At 41.1% G+C, this 22,168-nt stretch overlaps 1 protein-coding gene across 1 annotated transcript in view; it reads left to right on the forward strand.

The window, feature by feature from the left end:
• The window catches only part of LOC121681487 (transient receptor potential cation channel subfamily M member 1-like), a 196,737-nt gene that overhangs the window by 68,383 nt on the left and 106,186 nt on the right, over positions 1-22,168 (forward strand). The window contains exons 14-16 of the mRNA XM_042061245.1: positions 13,544-13,573; positions 13,691-13,980; positions 14,496-14,724. Coding sequence (XP_041917179.1) covers positions 13,544-13,573; positions 13,691-13,980; positions 14,496-14,724 — 549 coding nt within the window. The remainder of the gene's footprint in view (positions 1-13,543; positions 13,574-13,690; positions 13,981-14,495; positions 14,725-22,168) is intronic.

The following is a 22,168-nucleotide window of genomic DNA, read 5'->3' on the forward strand; positions in this document are numbered from 1 at the left end:
GGGGGCACAAGACTTAGTTTTCTTAGCTCAACAACTTGAATGTCACTATACCATACCATTGTTTACGACGCGGTTGGCACATGATGATGCCTGTAGGCCGCCCGGGCGATTCAATCCGCATAAATTGTACATTTTCTGAAAGCTGATGATGTGAGGATGCCATTTCACCCCCATGTTGAGGGGGCACAAGACTTAGTTTTCTCAGCTCAACAACTTGAATGTCACTATACCATACCATTGATTGTGATGCGGTTGGCACATGATGATGCCCGTAGGCCGCCCGGGCGATTCAGTCGACATAAATTGTACATTTTCTGAAAGCTGATGATGTGAGGATGCCATTTCACCCCCATGTTGAGGGGGCACAAGACTTAGTTGTCTTAGCTCAACAACTTGAATGTCACTATACCATTCCATTGCTTGTGATGCGGTTGGCACATGATGATGCCCGTAGGCCGCCCGGGCGATTCAGTCGACATAAATTGTACATTTTCAGAAAGCTGATGATGTGAGGATGCCATTTCACCCCCATGTTGAGGGGTCACAAGACTTAGTTTTCTTAGCTCAACAACTTGAATGTCACTATACCATACCATTGATTGTGATGCGGTTGGCACATGATGATGCCCGTACGCCGCCCGGGCGATTCAGTCGACATAAATTGTACATTTTCAGAAAGCTGATGATGTGAGGATGCCATTTCACCCCCATGTTGAGGGGGCACAAGACTTAGTTTTCTTAGCTCAACAACTTGAATGTCACTATACCATACCATTGTTTATGATGCGGTTGGCACATGATGATGCCCGTAGGCTGCCCGGGCGATTCAATCCGCATAAATTGTACATTTTCTGAAAGCTGATGATGTGAGGATGCCATTTCACCCCCATGTTGAGGGGGCACAAGACTTAGTTTTCTTAGCTCAACAACTTGAATGTCACTATACCTTTCCATTGCTTGTGATGCGGTTGGCACATGATGATGCCCGTACGCCGCCCGGGCGATTCAGTAGACATAAATTGTATATTTTCTGAAAGCTGATGATGTGAGGATGCCATTTCACCCCCATGTTGAGTGGGCACAAGACTTAGTTTTCTTAGCTCAACAACTTGACAACAATGTCTAATTAATTAACAACCTAATAAACAATAAATAATACTATACAAATCATAACACATAAGAAGCTTCATAAACTAAACGTATTTTTGAACATTTAACCAGTTTTTTCCTAATAAATTATTTATTTCACATTTATAATATTTATAATTATTTATTTCATATTCACATGTTATAGGGTTAGTCAAATCAAAAGTTTGTTTCATTATTCTGAACGATCTCCATTAAACCCAATGTGGTTAGCGGGACTTTTATTTTGAAAAAATGGCTAACTCTTAGCCGCCTTTGCTAGCAATAGATACATCCGGCACGAACATTCTATTTTCGCTAGGTTCACGCTGCTTACCCTCTCCAAATATTTTAGTGGTACTCCGTACCGGCCAGTACCGGCTTACTTTCACCCCTGCTCGTGCCACACTCGCCTACGCTTGTGCCACTGTCCCGTTTGGAACAGTGATAGTGGCACAGGACTGGGCTGGCAAGGACAAGAGCCACGCACCAGTAACAACAACAATAAATTATAATAGTCTAGGTTTTGCTCCTACTGCTTCCCCTGAAATTCATAACTGAAATCCCCTCGTTCACGAGTCGTGGACACACTAGCTTCATGTCATGTTCAGGCCACGGTTCAGTTCATAACGCCATAAAACTCGCCATCTAGCAAGCTAATCTATATCAGGTTTAAAGACAATAATCACATTCATGTTGCTCCATTTTTCACCAGAAGAGCGTTAATCACAAACCCATTGATAATAACCAGCACATCTGAATATAGAGTTGCCATGCTGAATTAACTGTATTTTTTCAAGATAAAGTTTGTGTTCCCCCTCATAGCATGTCTAACATAAACACTATTATGTGAATGAGCTGACTAGCTAACGTACGCTAACACAATCAATCAGGTTTGAAATATATAGCATTATAAACATAATAAAAACCTGTTGACAACCAACCTATTGTCTAAAGTTGCCCTACTACAATAGGCTAACCAAATGTGTTTTGTCTGAAATTCATTATTGACGTAGGAACATTATCTTTAAACTAACCTCCCTCCACATCAAGGTTTGCAGGCTAACTTTTAGCTTCGAACTTTCGGTCAACATTTAAGCTATAAATATCAGTTAAACAAGCAGCACAAAATCCTCAAAGAACAATACCAGTATCTACTAGTGCAGTTGGCAGGGGCGCCTGCAGGAATTAATGCTATGGTACGCACACCCACTAACCCCCCCCCCAAAAAAAAAACATTTCACGCGTGGACAATATTTGTGTTGTTTAGGTCCGTGCATTGGTCAGCAAAAAAGTAGCATACTGTACTGCAACATTCACATGCAATAATACAACAACAACGTCTTCAATGACCTATTCATTTGGACAACTTGATCCAGCCCTATACAGGCTAAAGTTACCTTTAGTTTTGTTCTAGCTTACCGTGACGTCTGGCTTTAAACAGCTGTCTAATGCAGTCTAACGTTCTGACAAGCAATTGCCTACCTTGTTCTTGCCCATCTGGAATAACTCCTCTAGCTTTGCTGCATCCATCCTTTCTGTTTTCGTTGTTTAAACTTGTGATATCCATGATGAGTATTGAGTTAGTGAATTAACTCAACAATGTGTGCTGATAACCATATATAGATAGCCGAGTAAAAGAAAACAAGTAGCCTAGTTGCGTGCCTGCGTGTGTATTCTCTCTCTCCTGCTCAAACAAAATGTGTGCGCGTTAATTTTGATAAGGTATTCACTAACTTCAATAGAAAATTGGGAGTGTCGCCACTCTGTTTTTCTGCCGCTCTGGGTGAAATCAGATCCAATCATTTCAAACTTCTACAGATAGTCAGGGGGCCTATGTGGTTTCTGTGGGTTTGAAATGTTAATTTTTGGAGAGTGGTTGGACTGTCTTTAGAGGTCATTAAACATGGAGAAAAATGATGTATTCATTTTTTTTTACCTGTTTCAACCCTATTTTTTTAATTGTATATTTCACTGTAATTAACACCATACATTTCGCCTAAATCACTGGCTATGTTAAATAAAGTTCACAAAACAGTTTGTACGTGTATGTTAGTATTAGGGCTGTCAAAATAACTGATTCATTTCGAGAAAAATGACCTTTGACCCCGAGCCGTTCTAGTCAGTAAAAATTAGACTGTAAAATGAAGGAGAGAGAAGAAAACGTGCTGCCTGGATCATTGATTGGAACATTTACTTTTTAAAAACGGCCTGATGGTGTTCAAAAAAAATAAAGTGTTGAAAATAAAGTCCTCTGCAATGTCTGCAGCAAGGAATTTGCATATCACCGGAGTTCATCAACTCTATAGTCGCATATCAATGCAAAGAAATAAGTGTTGACATTGAAGGGAGTGTTAATTTATTTTCATTGCGTCCCCTAGGTTATATCTGTGGCCTGAAATGCCTTGTATGTGAAAAAAAAAACTTCTTCCCGAAGCACTTTTGAATTTATTTCCTCAGCATATTAGATCATATCATAGATTATTATGGTTACATTACAGTGAAAATAATAATAAAAGAGTTTTTGAACTTTAATGTCACTAATGCTGATTCATTTGAATTTAAATATTTAAAATACTTTCACAGCAAAAAATATATATGCGATTAATTTAGATGAATTAATCACAGAGTATGTAATTAATTAGATTATTTTTTGTAATCGATTGACAGGCCTAGTTAGTATCATGATTGTATGTCAAACAATTAGAGATACGATCAATAACCAATTAGTTTCACCAAATACACATACTCCATTGCTGAAAGATAGCGAAAACATAACAGAATCACAGATGAGACCTCGAACAACATTTAATTAATTTACATATACACAACATATTAGATCTCACCTCCACAATTTCCTCATCAAAATCTACAACTAGCCTACTAGACCCTATTCCTACTCACCTTCTTAAGACTGCTCTCCCCTTCCTGGATAATGTTTTGCTCTAGATTATAAATAATTCAATGCCATCAGGGCATGTACCACAGTCGTATTAACCCCTCCCTCAAAAAACCTAGCCTTGTATCAATACTGGTCCTCCTGGACCTCAGCGCTGCCTTTGACACCATAGACCATGACATACTACTTAGGCTTGAAAATTTGATAGGCATCAAAGACTCAGCACTCGCTTGGTTTAGATCATACCTTCCTAACCGTCAACAATTTGTACAGGTCCATAATAAACCATTTACCCAGATTATGGTAAAATATGGAGTGCCTCAAGGCTCAATACTGGGGCCCCTGTTGTTTAGCAGATGATACACTATACCTCTCCATAAAACCTGATGTATTAACCCCGTTATCCACTTGACACATGTATAAGAGATATAAAGACATGGATGACGAATAATTTCCTGCTTTTGAACTCAGATAAAACAGAAGTCATGGTATTAGGTTCTAAAAAGAGGAGGGATAGATAGGGATAGGTTGCCTGTATTGAAAGAGGACACCTCATGAAGACGTTCTATTGTCTGCTTCTGACAGAAGAAGCACTTATCTACAGTATGCTGGCAGCAGCTGATGAACAAGTGTACAAAGTCCCTCTAGATGGACTTGTTGTTGTTGCAGGTTCAGAAGATGGTCTACCACGTCTTTTCTGAAGACACTGAGTCCTGCCTGCTTCACATGATTTCTAGTAGTGAAATCTTAGCATGCTGCAGATGCTCACTATTACAGGTGGATTTGTAGCAGTTCCTGTGCCAAACTGCTTTGTTCTTTTGTATAATAACTGCACTGTAATGTTGTAATCGTTGGCTGATCTGTGATCACCATTTCAATACTCTCATGGATAAAAACAAGGAATTTGGCATATGAATAGTGAATTCACCGGGTTGGTCAGTTGCTAAAGAACTTTGTTGGCATTTGCTTCGGTTGTGAAGACACAGCTCTGTGCGCAGTTTTCACGGATAATCATTGCCCTTGGACATTTTCAGCTGGTTTGGAAATTGGACTAATTTTAACATCACTTTTCCCCCTTTTTAAATATATTTTCTTTTTTATTTGTTTATTAGGGCCCGAGCACCAAAGGGCGCAAGGCCCTATTGTTTTTGTAAGGATTATTAGGGCCCGAGCACCGAAGGGCGCAAGGCCCTATTGTTTTTGTAAGGATTATTATTATTATTATTATTATCGAGTATTATTATTGTTATTCTACTTTTTTGCTTTCCTGTTTTTGAGGTGGTTAACATGGTCGAAAACTCTTGAAATTTGGCACACACGTCAGGTGTCACACATCGCAGTTAGGTACAAGAGCTTGACCCCGGGCGTTGCCCAGGGACTCGCTAGCGCCCCCTTAGGTGACTGATCCCGTTGATGGCAAATATTTTGAGGTGGTTAACATAATCGAAAAGTCTTGAAATTTGGCACACACATCAGGTGTCACACAAAGCAGCTAGGTAAAAAAGCTTGGCCCCCAATATGGCCCAGAGACTCGCTAGCGCCCCCTTACGCCCCCTTAGATGACTGATCCCGTGGTGGGCATATACTTTCAGCTACACACACCAAATTTGGTAGGTGTCTGTATCTCCCCAAGATGAAGGACTTTCGTATGTACAATGCATTAGCCACGCCCAACAGGAAGTGAGATATTTGGGATTTTGTGCAGACTAATATGTGATGAAATATGTGATGAATCATGATGCCAAAAGAGGTTCTTCCCATGGGTGAAAACGCATGAAATTTGACACACACATTAAGTGATACAGTGAATAGACAAGCTTTCACTGTACAATACAAGATACAAGCTTGGCACCGGCCGTTGCCCAGGAACTCCATAGCGCCCCCTTATGTCACTGTGCTTTGTGGTTGGCATATTGTTTTAGATACACACACCAAATTTGGTGGGTGTGTAACTCCCAAAAACAAACAACTTTTGTATTAACATGCCATTAGCCTCGCCCACAGGAAGTGAGGTAATTGAGATTTTGTGCGTTGTGGACATGATCAATTTTAACGTACTCCTCCTAGACGGTTGATCCGATTCATGTCAAAGTTGGTATACATGAGGCCGAGATATTTCTGATTCTAAATTGTGAAGTTTTTTTTTGATATGTTGTAATTTGACGAAATGGCGAAATTATTAATTTTAATACCCTTCCACATAAACAATAAATGTGTCATAATTCACCATGCATGGCTTGAAATGTTTTAAATTTCACAGGTCATTGAAGACCTTGTCAATGATAATATTCACAGGCCCATAATGCATGTTTGGCATAGCGCCACCAACTGGCAACAGAAAGAATCACAATTATACTGATGTCAAATGATCAATTTGAACATACTCCTCCTAGAGGGTTTGTCAGATTCACTTGAAATTTGGCAAATATTATGCCAAGATGTTGCTGATGTTAAATTGTGAAGGGATTTTTGACATGTTGAAATATATTATGCTTTTCATATATCACCACTTAAACAGGAAATGTATCATAAAGTCACAGTGCATTGAATGAATGGTCTGAAACTTCTCAGGTTAATAGATATTATGATTAGGATGATATCCAGACACCCAATGGGCCTGCCTGGCATAGCGCCACCACCTGGTCAAGCAGGAAATGTGCAAGAAATAGACAATGCCTTTAAGTGATTGATCTGAAACTTTACAACATATTGGATATCATTATTTTAATGATATTCACATGTGTAATTCACATGCCTAGCATAGCGCCACCATCTGGCCAAGCAGGAAATGTGCCAGAAATGCTCTATACTTTGAATAAATGGTCTGAAACTTCTCAGGTTAATAGATATTATAATTATGATGATATCCAGACACCCAATGGGCCTGCCTGGCATAGCGCCACCACCTGGCCAAGCAGGAAAACGGCAGAGGTTTTCACCAACTGGCAACAGAAAGAATGACAATTATCTTGATGTCACATGATCAATTTGAACATACTCCTCCTAGACGGTTTGTCAGATTCATTTGAAATTTGGCAAACATTATGCCAAGATGTCAAATTGTGAATGGATTTTGGAATGTTGTAATATATTTGATATGATTTTAATCTCTCACCACATAAACAGAAAATGTGTCATAAATCACAGTGCATTGAATGAATGGTCTGAAACTTCTCAGGTTAATAGATATCATGATTATGATGATATCCAGACACCCAATGGGCCTGCCTGGCATAGCGCCACCACCTGGCCAAGCAGGAAATGTGCCAGAAATGAACAATGCCTTAAGTGATTGATCTGAAACTTTATAAAATATTGGATATCATTATTGTGATGATATTCACATGCGTAATTCACAGGCCTAGCATAGCGCCACCATCTGGCCAAGCAGGAAATGTGCCAGAAATGCTCTATGCTTTGAATAAATGTTCTGAAACTTTTCAGGTTAATAGATATCATGATTATGATGATATCCAGACACCCAATGGGCCTGCCTGGCATAGCGCCACCACCTGGCCAAGCAGGAAATGTGCCAGAAATGGACAATGCCTTAAGTGATTGATCTGAAACTTTATAAAATATTGGATATCATTATTGTGATGATATTCACATGCGTAATTCACAGGCCTAGCATTGCGCCACCATCTGGCCAAGCAGGAAATGTGCCAGAAATGCTCTATGCTTTGCATAAATGGTCTGAAACTTCTCATGTTAATAGATATTATGATTATGATGATATCCAGACACCCAATGGGCCTGCCTGGCATAGCGCCACCACCTGGTCAAGCAGGAAATGTGCCAGAAAATGGACAATGCCTTAACTGATTGATCTGAACGTTTACAAAAAATTTGGATATCATTATTGTGATGATATTCACATGTGTAATTTCCATGCCTAACATAGCGCCACCATCTGGCCAACCAAAAAGTGTACCAGAAATGTTCTTTGCTTAAAATGAATGGTCTGAAATTTCTCAGGTTAATATATATTATGATGACACCTAATGGGCCTGCCTTGCATTGTGCCCCCACCTGGCCAAGCAAGTACATGTGGCAGAAAATCAAATACAAAAACAAATAGCACACGCATCAAATATGTACATTTCACAAACGCACCACGTCGGTGCTTTGTTGGATTCCGACATGTCACGGGTTGCGGCCCGCAGGTGCTTGGGCCCGCCATTGCCGCTTGCGGCTATATTTTGTTTTGTTGTCTGTCTTGTATGTCTTGATGTCATGGGTATGCTGGCGACTACGCCGCTCCATCCGGCATCTTTTGTCTTGTTGTTATGTGTCTTGTTTGTGGAGCGCTTTGGGTTGCACTATGTGCATGTTAAATGCGCTTTAAAAATAAATCTGACTTGACTTGACTTGACTATATGTCTGTAGTGATGGGTCATTCACCAGTCCATGCATATCACCACTGGATACATAGCCCAAAATCTGTTTCTTTTAGAATATGTGTGCCATCACCTGACTGACAGAAAGACACACTATAACCTAACTAGACTGTGCCACCATGATCTATGAAAATGTGCTTGCTCAAATGTAGAAGGCTAGAAGGTCACTAATATCACCAACCATGAAGAACAGAGCACTATGTGCTTCAGGTTATTCTAAATTCTATAACTGCCAGCTATCAACAGCCAACTGTCACTGCTAGTGTCTCTCTTTCTCTTTCTCTCTCTTACACACACACACACACACACACACTCACCTGTCTGTTTGTCTATCTGATCCTTTACCCTTTCTTTTCTTCACACTTACATAAGCTACGGAAGGCCTTACAGACTTCAGCTGGTACTAGCTATGTAAAAGTCTATTAAACTTGATTTAACAGAGATATCTGCACTTTGTGCTCTGAATGGGTGTAGACAAGAACTGGCAGAGCAGGCTAGGCCTACACTCAAGCACACTAATAGGCATGAATTGATAGTATTGATATTGAAGTATTATTTTTTTAAGCGGACAATTTTGAGCGTTTTAGGCACAATTTCTTGTTAAACAGATCAATCATCAGCCTAAAATGTTTTATAATGTTGTATTGTTTATGTGGTCCACTTTAGCACACTAACTTGTAGAATATCTTTGCTTTTTGACACCAAACCCTACCAGCAATGTGAGGTTTATGGACAAAACACCAAATTTGACCTTTTCTGAATTTGACTTTTGATTTGGGTCCTTCAAAACTTTCAAAAACAAAATGGAGACATGTTTTTTTTTTACTCTTAAGAACCCCTAGAACAAAGATATAATACTCTCCAAAAATTAACATGCGAATCCCACAAGCCCCAAAAATAGACACATAGGCCCCCCTACTAAGAGTCCACACATCAAGCTTGCAAACGTTATCGTCAATAGCCGAGATCCCAGACCCTTGTAGAAGCGAAGCGTACCAAGGGGATGGCCAATGGCCAGGCTAGGTCTAGACTTAAATATCTATTGAAATCTTCACAATGGAGCGTGCTTTTAGAGCGTGATCTGCAGGCGACCTGTTGGCTATTTTTAGAAGGTGCGCTGGGGGTGCCTCATAGCCGTTCCGCGGGCTACCTGTGTTGGAGACCACTGGCCTAGGCTGTTTTGCCTCCATTACAAACAAACATGCAATGTTAAAGTCTGGGATTGGGGAGAGCACTTAGTAGTCTAGGCTAACAAGCATTAAGCCGATCCTTTAAAACTTTATTAGCGGTTTATTTATTTATTTTATTATTAAAGAAAGATGAAAAACTTTCTTTAATAATAAAATAAATAAATAAACCGCTAATGACGTTTACTTTTGACTATCGAATGTATCGCCTATAACTCTGTGATAAAAGGACGTGGCAGGAAAGTATTTGGCTGAGTTTTGTCTAAATGATGTCTATCTGTCGTTGTTGCACTCGAAGAAAACTGGAATGTTTCATTCGTCCTCCTTTTCAATCGTCCTGGTTGTAGCATACCCTTTCGAGTGGTCGTTCTCACTCCAAACTAGTTCTGATGGACGTGTCAAGATGAAATGTCGAAATTAAAGTCAATATGATATGTCAACTTTATTCTCAAAATGTCGAGTTTAGATTACATTAGATTAGATTCAACTTTATTGTCATTTAGCAGAGTACAGGTACAGAGCCAATGAAATACAGTAAACAACTGGAGAGACGTCGAGCCTTGCGTTGTGCATGCGTCGCCATCTTGGATCCACTTTAATGTCGATTAAAGTCGACATGATATTTCAACTTTATTCTCGAAATGTCGAGTTTAAAGGAGAATTCCGGTGTGATATTGACCTAAAGTGTATTGAAACATGATACCGAGTGTGAACGTATGTCTCATAGCCCAAAATCTGGCGCTAGTTAGCCGATGCTACCAACAACTTTTTCAGTAGTGGTGCTTCGGCATCGGGCTAGCCATGCAAATAAATCACTGTTTTACACCCATTTACGAGGCTCAATGTATCTCCACACTTCATTGGTAGACTTCCTAGGGCCCTGACATTTAAAACGAGACATTGAGAACTTTGAAAAAGCACTGGTAGTTTACTTACAAGACGATTTATACAGACAGCATCTTCACGAAGTTTAACGTTTGCAGCCATCTTGAATTTAGTCACGATAAGTCGAGCAACGAGTAAGAATGAACAGGTATGATAAGGGATCAGATTCCAAAAATAATTCAGTGGAAATGCATGGATTCCAGTTTCTTCCAGTAGCAGCAACTGGAATCCATGCATTTCCACTGAATTATTTTTGGAATCTGATCCCTTATCATAGCTGTTCATTCTTACTCGTTTCTCGACTTATCGTGACTAAATTCAAGATGGCTGCAAACGCTAAACTTCGTGAAGATGCTGTCTGTATAAATCGTCTTGTAAGTAAACTACCAGTGCTTTTTCAAAGTTCTCAATGTCTCGTTTTAAATGTCAGGGCCCTCGGAAGTCTACCAATGAAGTGTGGAGATACATTGAGCCTCGTAAATGGGTGTAAAACAGTGATTTATTTGCATGGCTAGCCCGATGCCGAAGCACCACTATTGAAAAAGATGTTGGTAGCATCGGCTAACTAGCGCCAGATTTTGGAGTGCAGGGGACAAGCCGAGATGGGCTATGAGACATACGTTCACACTCGGTATCATGTTTTGATACACTTTAGGTCAATATCACACCGGAATTCTCCTTTAATGTCGACATGTCGAGTTTAATCTTATCTTTGCACTAAATGTCTTTAGTAATATAGTTTTGGGGGGTGAAGGTGCATAGAGGCCATGTTGGTGAAGTGCATTGCCTATTATTTTCTCTGTAACAATTGTACCTGCTGTCTCCAAGTCTTTCTGGAGCTTTTTCCAAGTGGTCCTCAGCTCTTGGGCTAGGCTACTCTTCTAACTCCCTGGTCAGAAATCTTGCGAGTAGCTCCTGTGCATGGCTGGTTGATGAAGGAGTGATGTTTCCTCCACTTGTGTAAAATGTGCTCACTAGAAGATTCTGAAGTATATTTGTATCCAGTTCTATTGATTGTCAAACAGTAAGGTTGATTTTACCCATCATGTTTCAAGTGTGAAACCTTTTTATAGCCCATCAGTACTAACCCAGCTCATATTAATTTGCACAGATAGGAGGTATAATTACTCTCTAACTACAGATGTCAGCTGTTCTTTGCCTTTGCGTACTGCTTTATCTTAGTGTGTTCTAAGTGCTTTTTCTCCTGTCTCATTTCACTTCATTGCACTTTATTTATGGACTTTAACGGTGCTCTAAGTGATGTCACACGGTTTCTAAGCTAAAATATTTTTGTCACATACAGCAAACATCTCCTTACAATCTGCTAACTACCTGAAACGTGGCCTCTGTAGACAGCCCAGGCTCCATGAACCATGAAATATAACAAAATTGTCCAGCCATTCACCGACGAGATGCGCATTCAGGACAGTTTCAATTGCACGGGAGGGAGGGATGAGCTAGCTCTCTGTTTTGTTTGAACATCAACATGAGTGACGTTACCCAACATCGCTTATAGCACCTTTTAATGTTTGTGAATTCTTTATATAACTAGGCTGGTACAAAATATGACCACCGCCCAGTCCAGCACATTTTTTCCACAAAAATAAGTCACGCTTGTCAAATTGTGTTCATTTCCTACTTTGTTCCATTTTTTGTGTTTGTAATTGAGTGTGTGCAGAGTGTGTGGTTGCTTTTGTGTATATGTGTTGTGTGTGTGTGTTTTTGTGTGTGCGTGTGCTTGTGTATGTAGATGTGTTTGTATGTGTGTGTGTATGTGTGTGTGTGCATGTGTAGTGTATGTGTGTGTTTACGTGTCTTTGTGTGTGTTTTTATGTGTGTGTGTGTGTGTGTGTGTATGTGTCAATATGTACATAAATGAAGCAAATCAGGGAACCACCTACTCTTTGCGATAAGTGCCATGGGATCTTTAACAACCATGAGTCAAGACCTCAATTTAACATTCATGCAAAGGAAAACAACTCCTGCAGTACAGTGTCCCTGTCACTGCAATAGGGCATTGGGATTGATATTTGTTTGGTGGCTTTTGGCCACAGGGAAGATTGCCACCTACTGGCCAGCCACCAACACCACTTCCAGCAGGAACCTACTCTTCCAAGGAGGCAAACATACGCAATAAATTGGTCATCCTAGGCCCCTAGGAAAAGACATTCACAGAAAACTCTGTTAGTGTACAGTCACTAAATGTACACATAAATTAATTTATTGTATGGCCCCCCATGAACAAAACTCCACAAAACTTGCCATGCATTCAGAGGGTGTCATAATGGTCCTATTTTAATTTCGTGCAGTTTTGACCATGTCAGCTAGAGATATTGTGATTATAACACCTAATTTTTTGCTTTTTAATTTTTAACTAGGTGACGCTATACAAGAAATGAGTGGTTATGGGATGGGTTGACAAGGCCCGTTAAGACTAACATACAAAAAAAGGTGGTCCTCTTAGGCCCTACGGTTCTCAAGATATTCACAGAAAACTATGTCCGGCCACCTATAGGCCAGTTGGTGTACAGTAACATGAATTAATTTATTGTATGGCCCCCCATGAACAGAATTCCACGAAACTTGGCATGCATTCAGAGGGTGTCATAAGGGTGGCGCTATACATGAAATGAGTGTTTATTGAATGGGTTTACATGGCCCCTTAAGATCAACATACAAAAAAATGGTAGTCCTCCTAAACGCTATGGTTCTTGAGATATTCGCAGAAAACTGTGTCCGCCCTGACCTCCTTTCGGATGGTTCCATGCTATCCTTGTGGGGCTACATGCCCACCAAGTTTCGTGCACCCCGGTCTTTCAGTGTCCCGGGAATCCTTCGCTGCGCGGCGGTCATAATAATATTATTTGTGGATTTGGAGTTTAATACTAATGTCTGGTGAAAATTTAATTTAAATAGCTTCAATATGTAACAACATGTTGATGTGTTCATTACTTATTTCCCCCACTGTACATGTAAATCCAATAAGATTAGCATTAAATCTGTTTACTTTTTTATGGTTTTACATTGATTTTTTTTTTTGTTTACAGCCAAAAGCATTGAAACTTCTTGGGATGGAGGTAACGAATATACACAGATAAACTAACATATATTCTTCATTTATGTAGCCATAGAACTTCATGTACCTCAACATACTGTTTAATGTATTTGAATGAATTATGTAAAAACTGCTGCAGGACGACGACCCACATCCAAAAGGGAAGAAGAAAGGGAAGAAGAGAGAGGAGGAAGTTGACATTGATGTAGATGACCCAGAGGTCAGCCGTTTTCAGTATCCCTTCCATGAACTTTTGGTGTGGGCCGTGCTAATGAAGCGCCAGAGGATGGCACTGTTCCTGTGGCAGCGTGGTGAGGAGGCCATGGCTAAGGCTCTGGTGGCCTGTAAGCTATACAAAGCCATGGCACACGAGTCTTCTCAGAGTGAACTGGTTGATGACATCTCACAGGACCTGGAAAACAACTCCAAGTGTGTGCATTTTCATGTTTAAGACCAATGAAATTAAGAATGCATGCATATGTGCTATGTCTACTCTCACATACAGTATTGTACCTACAGGTTAACATTATGTACATCTAAAGTGTAAGATTGGCGAAAATTACCCCAGTGTCTTTTTCTGCATGAAAACACCTGCATCAAATAATCCGTGAAGACAGTATTTTTTGTTGATCAACCACATACACAATAGCCCCAAATAACAGTGGATTAGCTATGGGCGGTGAGACAAACGCTTCCCAAATAGCATTTTTTAACCATTAATATTATTCAAAACAGCACCAACAGAAGACTGTTAAGAAGACTTACCAACTGTCCCCCTACCAGCTCCTCTTTGATGGTCTTGTGTTCAAACCTTCTGTCCTCCTGTATGAAAAAAATCAATAAAAAGTTAAAGCAGATCAGTGAAAAGTGAACAAAAGCTATAGCATTCCTAACTGATGTTGTCATTTGCTTTTTGCCAAACCTCTCTCCCCTTCATCTCTTAGGGAATTTGGCCAGCTTGCATATGAGCTGTTGGACCAGTCCTACAAGCACGATGAGCAGGTGGCTATGAAACTGTTGACATATGAGTTGAAGAACTGGAGCAACTCCACTTGTCTGAAGCTGGCGGTGGCTGCCAAACACAGAGATTTCATTGCCCACACCTGCAGCCAGATGCTTCTCACTGACATGTGGATGGGTTGCTTTCGGATGGGGAAGGTTAATGGCCTGAAGGTGAACAAGCACAATGTTACTTTTCCACATACATGACATGAATATAAACATTCGTTCACTGCATAATTACATTTCAACCATTGACAATTCAGTCATAATCAATAATGCATAAAAGATTACTTAATATCCTCTTACATGTATAAATATTTCAGTATAAAAGATGATAAAATATTGTAATTGTATTGTTGTGTTCACATATTAGATGGGGAAAAATACAGAGAGATTAATGGATATCTACTTTTGTTATCCTGTAAATCAGAATATACCGTCAATAGCCTTAAAAAACTATTTTCGCCATGTTTTTAGGAATAAAATGTCATATAAATCAAGCTAGGAATAATATATCAACAACCCCCCTGTAAAAGTCTTGTAAATATAGCTAGGTATAAGACTGAAAAGTCTGGTGTATGTATGTCACGATCCAAGGATGGCAAGACGCAAGTGCGAGTCAACTTAGAAGTTTTAATCTTGGAACTGGCTTCACAAAGACACTTGAAACAAGTCACGAACAACACCAGCGCAGTCTATCTCAGTGTAGCAACCAGTAGACTTTGCAATGTGCAAGCCAAACTAAGGGGTTCAAATGTAACTGAAAATAAGTGGATACAGGTGCAGGTAAACAATACAGGTGTTGACAATCTAGTGAATACAGGTGCAGGTAAACTATACAGGTGCAGGCAAACAAGTGAACACAGGTGCAGTTCATGAGTGATCAGTAGGTGGGCGATGCTGAACGTTGAAATGTCATTGGGCTTGACGAATGGGGCAATGATGTAATTGCAGTCGTTACAATGTAAGTGCTTCTGAAGTGGAGATTTCGTTCTCAGAGTGGGAGAAGAAACTCATTTTGAGAAAACAGCCTTGAAACACAGCCAAAGAGATTCCGTTCTCCTGGACTAGACTCGCCTTTGAACTTTCGTGATTGGTTGCTGATACAAAGGAAGTGTCCGTATTTGAATTGCACAGCGTTATGCAGGAAAAACAGAGCTTTCCAACTATACTACACATGATATGTATATGGTCGCGGTAGTGCATCAAACATCAGAATGCCAACTTTTGGTGAATTTTGGAGAAATGTACAGGCATGAGTAGACAAAATGTAATGAAATAAATACATGCAAACTACAAGGTAGCAAACTAGCCTGAAATCTTGAAATTGGCCAGCGTGTGAAAAAACAATGTTTTCAGCTACCATGTCTCATCTTGAGTATACTTTACATTGCCTTTGTATTTATTAGATTCAATTCGATTAGATTCAAATTTGTCATTGTGCAGAGTACAAGTGCAAAGACAACGAAATGCAGTTTGCGTCTAACCAGAAAAGCAGAAAAGGGCAATGTGGTATACAAAGAATAGACAGGTGGTGCATAGACAGGACAAGATATAAAGTGCAGTGTAGGCAGTAGTATACAGTTGGTTTACAGAAGGTGGTTTACTTAAGCAATAAGCCCCGAGAGGCCATTACAATGATTCTACAACAGCTAAGGGGCGTTGTTAGGCACGACGCGCTAGCTGAAAAACTTTCCTACGACAAAACCCATCACAAATGAGCGCATTCCAAATAATGTAAGAGGAGGAGACACGCACAAAATGCCCCCTACGCATTCACTCACACACAAAGGAGCATAGAGAACAGCTCAACACTGACAAGTAGCGTCAATATTTTGGTCGTTAATGACTTATCACAAGCCTCCTTAAAAGTCATCCATGCATCTCTACATGTGTATCGTCGGACTAATGGGATGTCGGACAAATGGGCTTCTTTTTTTCAGACTAATGGTATGTCGGACTTATGGGATATCTCCTCAATGGGTCATTTTCGGACTAATGGGATGTCGGACCAATGATACGGAACCGCTATTGACAGGGTGGAGTTAAGTGCCGTAGAGATGGAATCCTCAATGCTCCTGTTCTGATGGTAGGCAAATTGGACGGGGTCCAGTGAGAGTGGTAAGCAGGTCCTGAGGTGTGCCAGGACCAGCCCCTCAAAGCACTTCATGATGATGGGGGTGAATGCAACTGGACGCAAGTCATTAAGGCTAGTTGCAGTGGAGTGTGTTGGCACCGGCACGATGGAGGTAGTTTTAAAGCATGCGGGGACAGCTGCCTGGGCTAGTGACAGATTAAATATGTCAGTCCAAGACTCAGTCAGCTGCAGTGACTGAGTATGCATCCGGGGATACCATCAGGACCAGCAGCCTTATGTGCATTAATCTGAGTACCCAGAAGTTTGCATCATGCTGAACGAACCTCTGGGCCAAAACCTTCACAACCGGAAAACAGCTACTTTCAGAGACGCCCACTGATCTCACTTCCGTTGTGTTCATGGGTTCAAAAGTCCATACTGAAACCAATGCGAAACAGCTGCCGATACAAACGTAATTGAAGCATGTTTAGAGTCGATTTTTGAAGAAATTGAAGTTCGTAACAACAGTTGCTTTAAACCTCTCCAGAAGTTGTGTCTCATTTGCCTAAGCAAAGGCTAACCAGAGATGGCTACAAAGGCAAACTAAACACCATCGTTTTGGTTGTTAGTTCGCTGTCGGCGGTATTTTCATGAAACACCCAGTACATGTGCATACTCACAAGGTCTGCCACCTCTCCGCGATTGGCTATTGAAAAAAGCTTTGTTCGAAATTAGAGACATTCCCCCCGCCCTATACCCCCCTGAATCCAGGCATATTCCTCTAGATTATATGTGCATTAGTCCTGCTCAGTGCCGCACACACATCGGTGGGGGAGAGTGTGAGGGGCTGGTGAACTGCAGAGACCACAGCCTTGATGGCCACCTCTTTGTTGTCCCTATCAAAGCGGCCATAAAAGTGGTTCAGCTCATCAGGCAAGGATGTGTCCGTGATGGGGAGGGTGGAGTTAGTAGTAGTAGTTTTGTAATCTGCGATGGACTGGATGCCTTGCCACATGCGTCGGGGATCAGAGTTGTTTTTGAAGTGATCCTACGCAGCTACACAGATGATACCCAATTGTATCTTTCTGTGGAGCCAACTAACCCAGATGGCCTTTGCTCCCTCACTGCATGCCTAACCTCCATTAATCAGTGGATGAGCAAAAACTTTTTGAAACTAAATGATGACAAAACAGAGGTACTTCTGGTTGGACCAAAACTAAAGCGAGATATTATTCTTAGTAATCTGGGGAACTTGGCACACCAGGTCAAACCAAAAGTAACAAGCCTCGGTGTCATCTTAGATGCAGAGTTAAGTTTCAAGCCCCATATCAGTAAAGTTACTCGGACAGCCTATTTCCACTTGAGAAACATTGCCAAAGTGCAGCCCTTTTTAACTCAACAAGATGCAGAAAAACGAATTCACGCCTTTATCACTAGCAGGTTAGACTACTGCAATGCACTTTTCACTGGTCTTCCCAAAAAACATCTAAAGAAATTGGCACTCATACAGAACTCTGCGGCTAGACTTTTAACTAAGACTAAGAAGAGAGAACACATCACCCCTGTGTTGGCTGAACTGCACTGGCTCCCTATTTCCTATAGAATTGATTTTAAGGTTATGTTAATTACTTACAAAGCTCTGAATGGCATAGCACCTTCATATCTCTGAGCTTTTAATATCTTATCAACCACAAAGGAAACTTAGATCATCCAATTCTAATCTTTTAATCGTACCCAAAGTGCTCCACAAACAAAGTGGAGAAGCTGCGTTTATCCATTATGCCCCCAAACTATGGAACACCCTGCCTCTGTACATCAAGCAGGCGAGTTCAGTAAATATTTTTAAAAAAGATCTGAAAACATACCTATACAGGAAAGCTTTTAGTTAACTCATCTTATCCTGTAGACTACATTTTCAGATTATTCTACATCTGCTACTATTGGAGGGCGCAGCCAGCCAGAAGCAGATGGGCTCCCCCTATTAAGTCAGGTTCTGCTCAAGGTTTCTTCCTGGAATGGGAGTTTTTCCTTGCCACAGTTGCCATATGGCGTGCTTATGGGGGGTAAAGGGTTAAGGCTGCCAGTCTTATGACGTCATTTTCTATATTTTTGATATGTTGCTGAGTAGATCATAAACAGCAAAGAAAAGTGATTGATAATGACTGACTGACTATTATTGTGTTACATGCTTCAAGTGTAAAGCACTTTGAGCTGCATTCTGTGTATGAAAGGTGCTATACAAATAAAGCTTATTATTATTATTATTATTATTATTATTATCCTTGATCCTTAGCTTGTGGCTGTGCTTGGGCTTTTTGATGCCCCTTTTCGTCCTATATAGGCAGGGGCAGACCTGCCATTAGGCATGGTCAGGCAATTGCCTGGGGCCTCGGCCACCAGGGGGCCTCGTCATCCCCATATCGTTTTTTTTTTTTGTTTTTTTTTTTTAATAAATGATCACGCATCCAAACAATATATTCTAATCCATAATAAAGATTGAAAAAAAATATGTTGCCTCATGATTGCTCATAAACTCATCATAAAATCAAATGACTGCAGTGCAGGTCCGCTTCCTGTCACCATAGCAGCAACTAGCTAGCACTAGTCTGAACGAGGTCTTGGTGAGGTGGAGTTGAGCGAATGACAGCAGCCATGAAACGTTTCCAGAGTGGAAGTGATAAACGAAAAAGAAAGAGGGAGGAGGAAGAATTTAGAAAGAAATTGCCTAAATTAACCAACTTCTTCCAGTCGAAGAATTCTTCCACGGAAGAAAGTAATTTGGACAGTGATGAAACAACATCTGCAACATCTGCTGAGCTAGGTGGTGTAGCTAATGCTAGCTGCAGTAGCTGTGGCACTGATGCACCACCACCGGCAACTTGCACTACATATTCTTCTACTGATGATGATGATGATTATGATGTTGATCTAAGTGAAACAGTCGTGAGGGACAAGATCACTGTCACTGCCGAAGTCCGCACTGGTGCTGGTGGTGTTGCTACGGACACCATTTCAGTAGCAGAAGCTTTGGGTACAACGAAACCAGTAACGTGAGTAGCCCTAACACGATACCTAGCACTACAGTGACGACCCTGCGTTATGGCAAGACACCGTAAGAGATGCAGAGCGAGTTGAAATCGTTAAAAAAGGCCCCGTGCAAATTAATAACTTTGAATTCCCCAAAAATGCAGATAAACCACCCAGAAGATTCACGGTTGAACATTATTACATGACCATGAAACATTTAGAAAAAATAAACAGAAAATGGCTAGTTGATTCGGTCAGTGCATACGCTGTTTATTGTTTTGGATGTCGGATGTGAGGTGGAAGATAGAACACCTCATTTAGTTCGCACGCACACACTCTGTAACACCTTTGTAATACTTTCAAAGGTTTTTACTACTGTTTCTTGATTGTCATCTATGGCAAAAAATATTTGTTGTATTTGAGTATGCCTCAGCGTCCCATTATTACAGAATAAAGTGTGTTTTAGTTTTAGGGTTGTGGTGTGTGTGTGTGTGTGTGGGGGGGGGGGGTCTCGGAGGGGCCTCGGAATCCTTTGCCTTGGGCCTCAAAGTGTCCAGGTCCGCCCCTGTATATAGGCGATTACCGACCTAGCAACTTTCTGTGTTTGGGTAAGAACACTGCCCCCCAACCGAAACTGGTGTACAGTAGTGCTGGGTGAGCGGTGGCACAGGCTATATTATCACAAAAGTGAGCTGCAAGGGCAGGCAAAATGGGAATTATGAGAACCGTTTAGACTCTATGGGCTAATCCCCAAATATTTATTAATATTTAAATATAATACATATTGAATTAATATATATATTAACTGCTAGCGACGCCCCTGTGTTTAATTATTGCTGAATTCGGGAATAGTTGTGATGATGATATGGATTGCATGCTTTCAAGTTTTGGTCAGAATGCCTGATGTTGATTGGATGGATGCATATTGATGCATAAAAAGAGAAAAAAATGAATGCGTCATTGTACCCAGCACTTCTGAAAATGCACTACCGAATGCGTCTCAGTCCCCAGCACATTTCAAACCATACTGACGCCCATGTCTGATCGTCTCAGCAAAATGTCAAAATATGGTAAAATATATCACTTTATTTTGACAATCCACTGATGATGGATGTTAGTTCCTGGAAGGAGACAAAGATCATTTGAACAGAAAGCAACAAGTACCATCACTGGATTGCTGAGGTAGTGAAAATCTGAAAGCGTGCCCCCAGAACTGTAAACCGTGATGAAGGAGCATACCAACTTTCCCACACCTGGGATACAGTGTTTTACAGAGACGGTCTGACAGCAGGGGGAACCACACCCTGTCGTTGGATGGACTGTTGGACAGCAGAGTTGTGCAAAATTAAGTCAAAGTCAAAGTCAAAGTCAGCTTTATTGTCAATTTCTTCACATGTTCCAGACATACAAAGAGATCGAAATTACGTTTCTCACTATCCCACGGTGAAGACAAGACATATTTTACCAATTTAGGTCCACAGACAAACATAACATTCAAGTAAACAAAAAAGTAAGTAAATAAGAGGGCACATATAATAATGAAAAAATAAGAGCAGCAAAATGTGGTTGAAATTGTGCATAGACAGTCAATAAAAATACTAGTGCAAATTCAGGCCAATAAAAGGCTTGGGTAGTTCTGTTTGACCTAAGTAAGAAGAAAGTGGCATAGTGGTGCAAGTTATGTAAGAGCAGCAGAAGAGTTGTAAAGTGTGCAAGTGGAGTAGTGCAGGCGGCCATTGTGGGTCCAATGTCCAGGATGTTATGTAGCTGAGGGTGGAGGGGGGAGAGGAGGGAGAGAGTTCAGCATCCTTACGGCTTGGTGTATGAAGCTGTTGGTGAGTCTGGTAGTGCGGGAGCGCAGGCTTCTGTACCTCTTCCCAGAGGGCAGTAGATCAAACAGATTGTGAGCGGGGTGACTTGCATCACTCACAATTTTGGTCGCCTTGCGGGTGAGGTGGGTGGTGTAAATGTCCTTCAGGGAGGGGAGTGAAGCACCAATAATCCTTCCAGCTGTGTTCACTATGCGCTGCAGGGCTTTCCTGTTGTATTCAGTGCAGCTTCCGCCCCACACAGCGATACAGCTGGAGAGGATGCTCTCGATGGTGCCTCGGTAGAATGTGGTCATGATGGCTGGTGGAGCACTTGCTCGCCTGAGTTTCCGCAGGAAGTACAGGCGGCGCTGAGCTCTCTTCGCCAGTGATGCAGTGTTGGTGGTCCAGGAGAGGTCTTCACTGATGTGCACCCCCAGGAATTTGGTGCTGCTCGCTCTCTCCACCACAGCACCGTCGATGGTCAGTGGCAGGTGTTGGGTGTGACCTCTCCGGAAGTCAACAACAATCTCTTTGGTCTTGCTGACGTTCAGCAGGAGGTTGTTGTCCCTGCACCACGTGGTCAGATGGTCGACCTCCAACCTGTATTGAGTCTCGTCGCCCTTGGTGATGAGACCCACCAGAGTTGTGTCGTCAGCAAATTTCACTATGTGATTGTTGCTGTAGGTTGCAGTGCAGTCAT

Source organism: Alosa sapidissima, chromosome 14 (assembly GCF_018492685.1).
Source record: "Alosa sapidissima isolate fAloSap1 chromosome 14, fAloSap1.pri, whole genome shotgun sequence".
Taxonomy (NCBI): Eukaryota; Metazoa; Chordata; class Actinopteri; order Clupeiformes; family Clupeidae; genus Alosa; species Alosa sapidissima.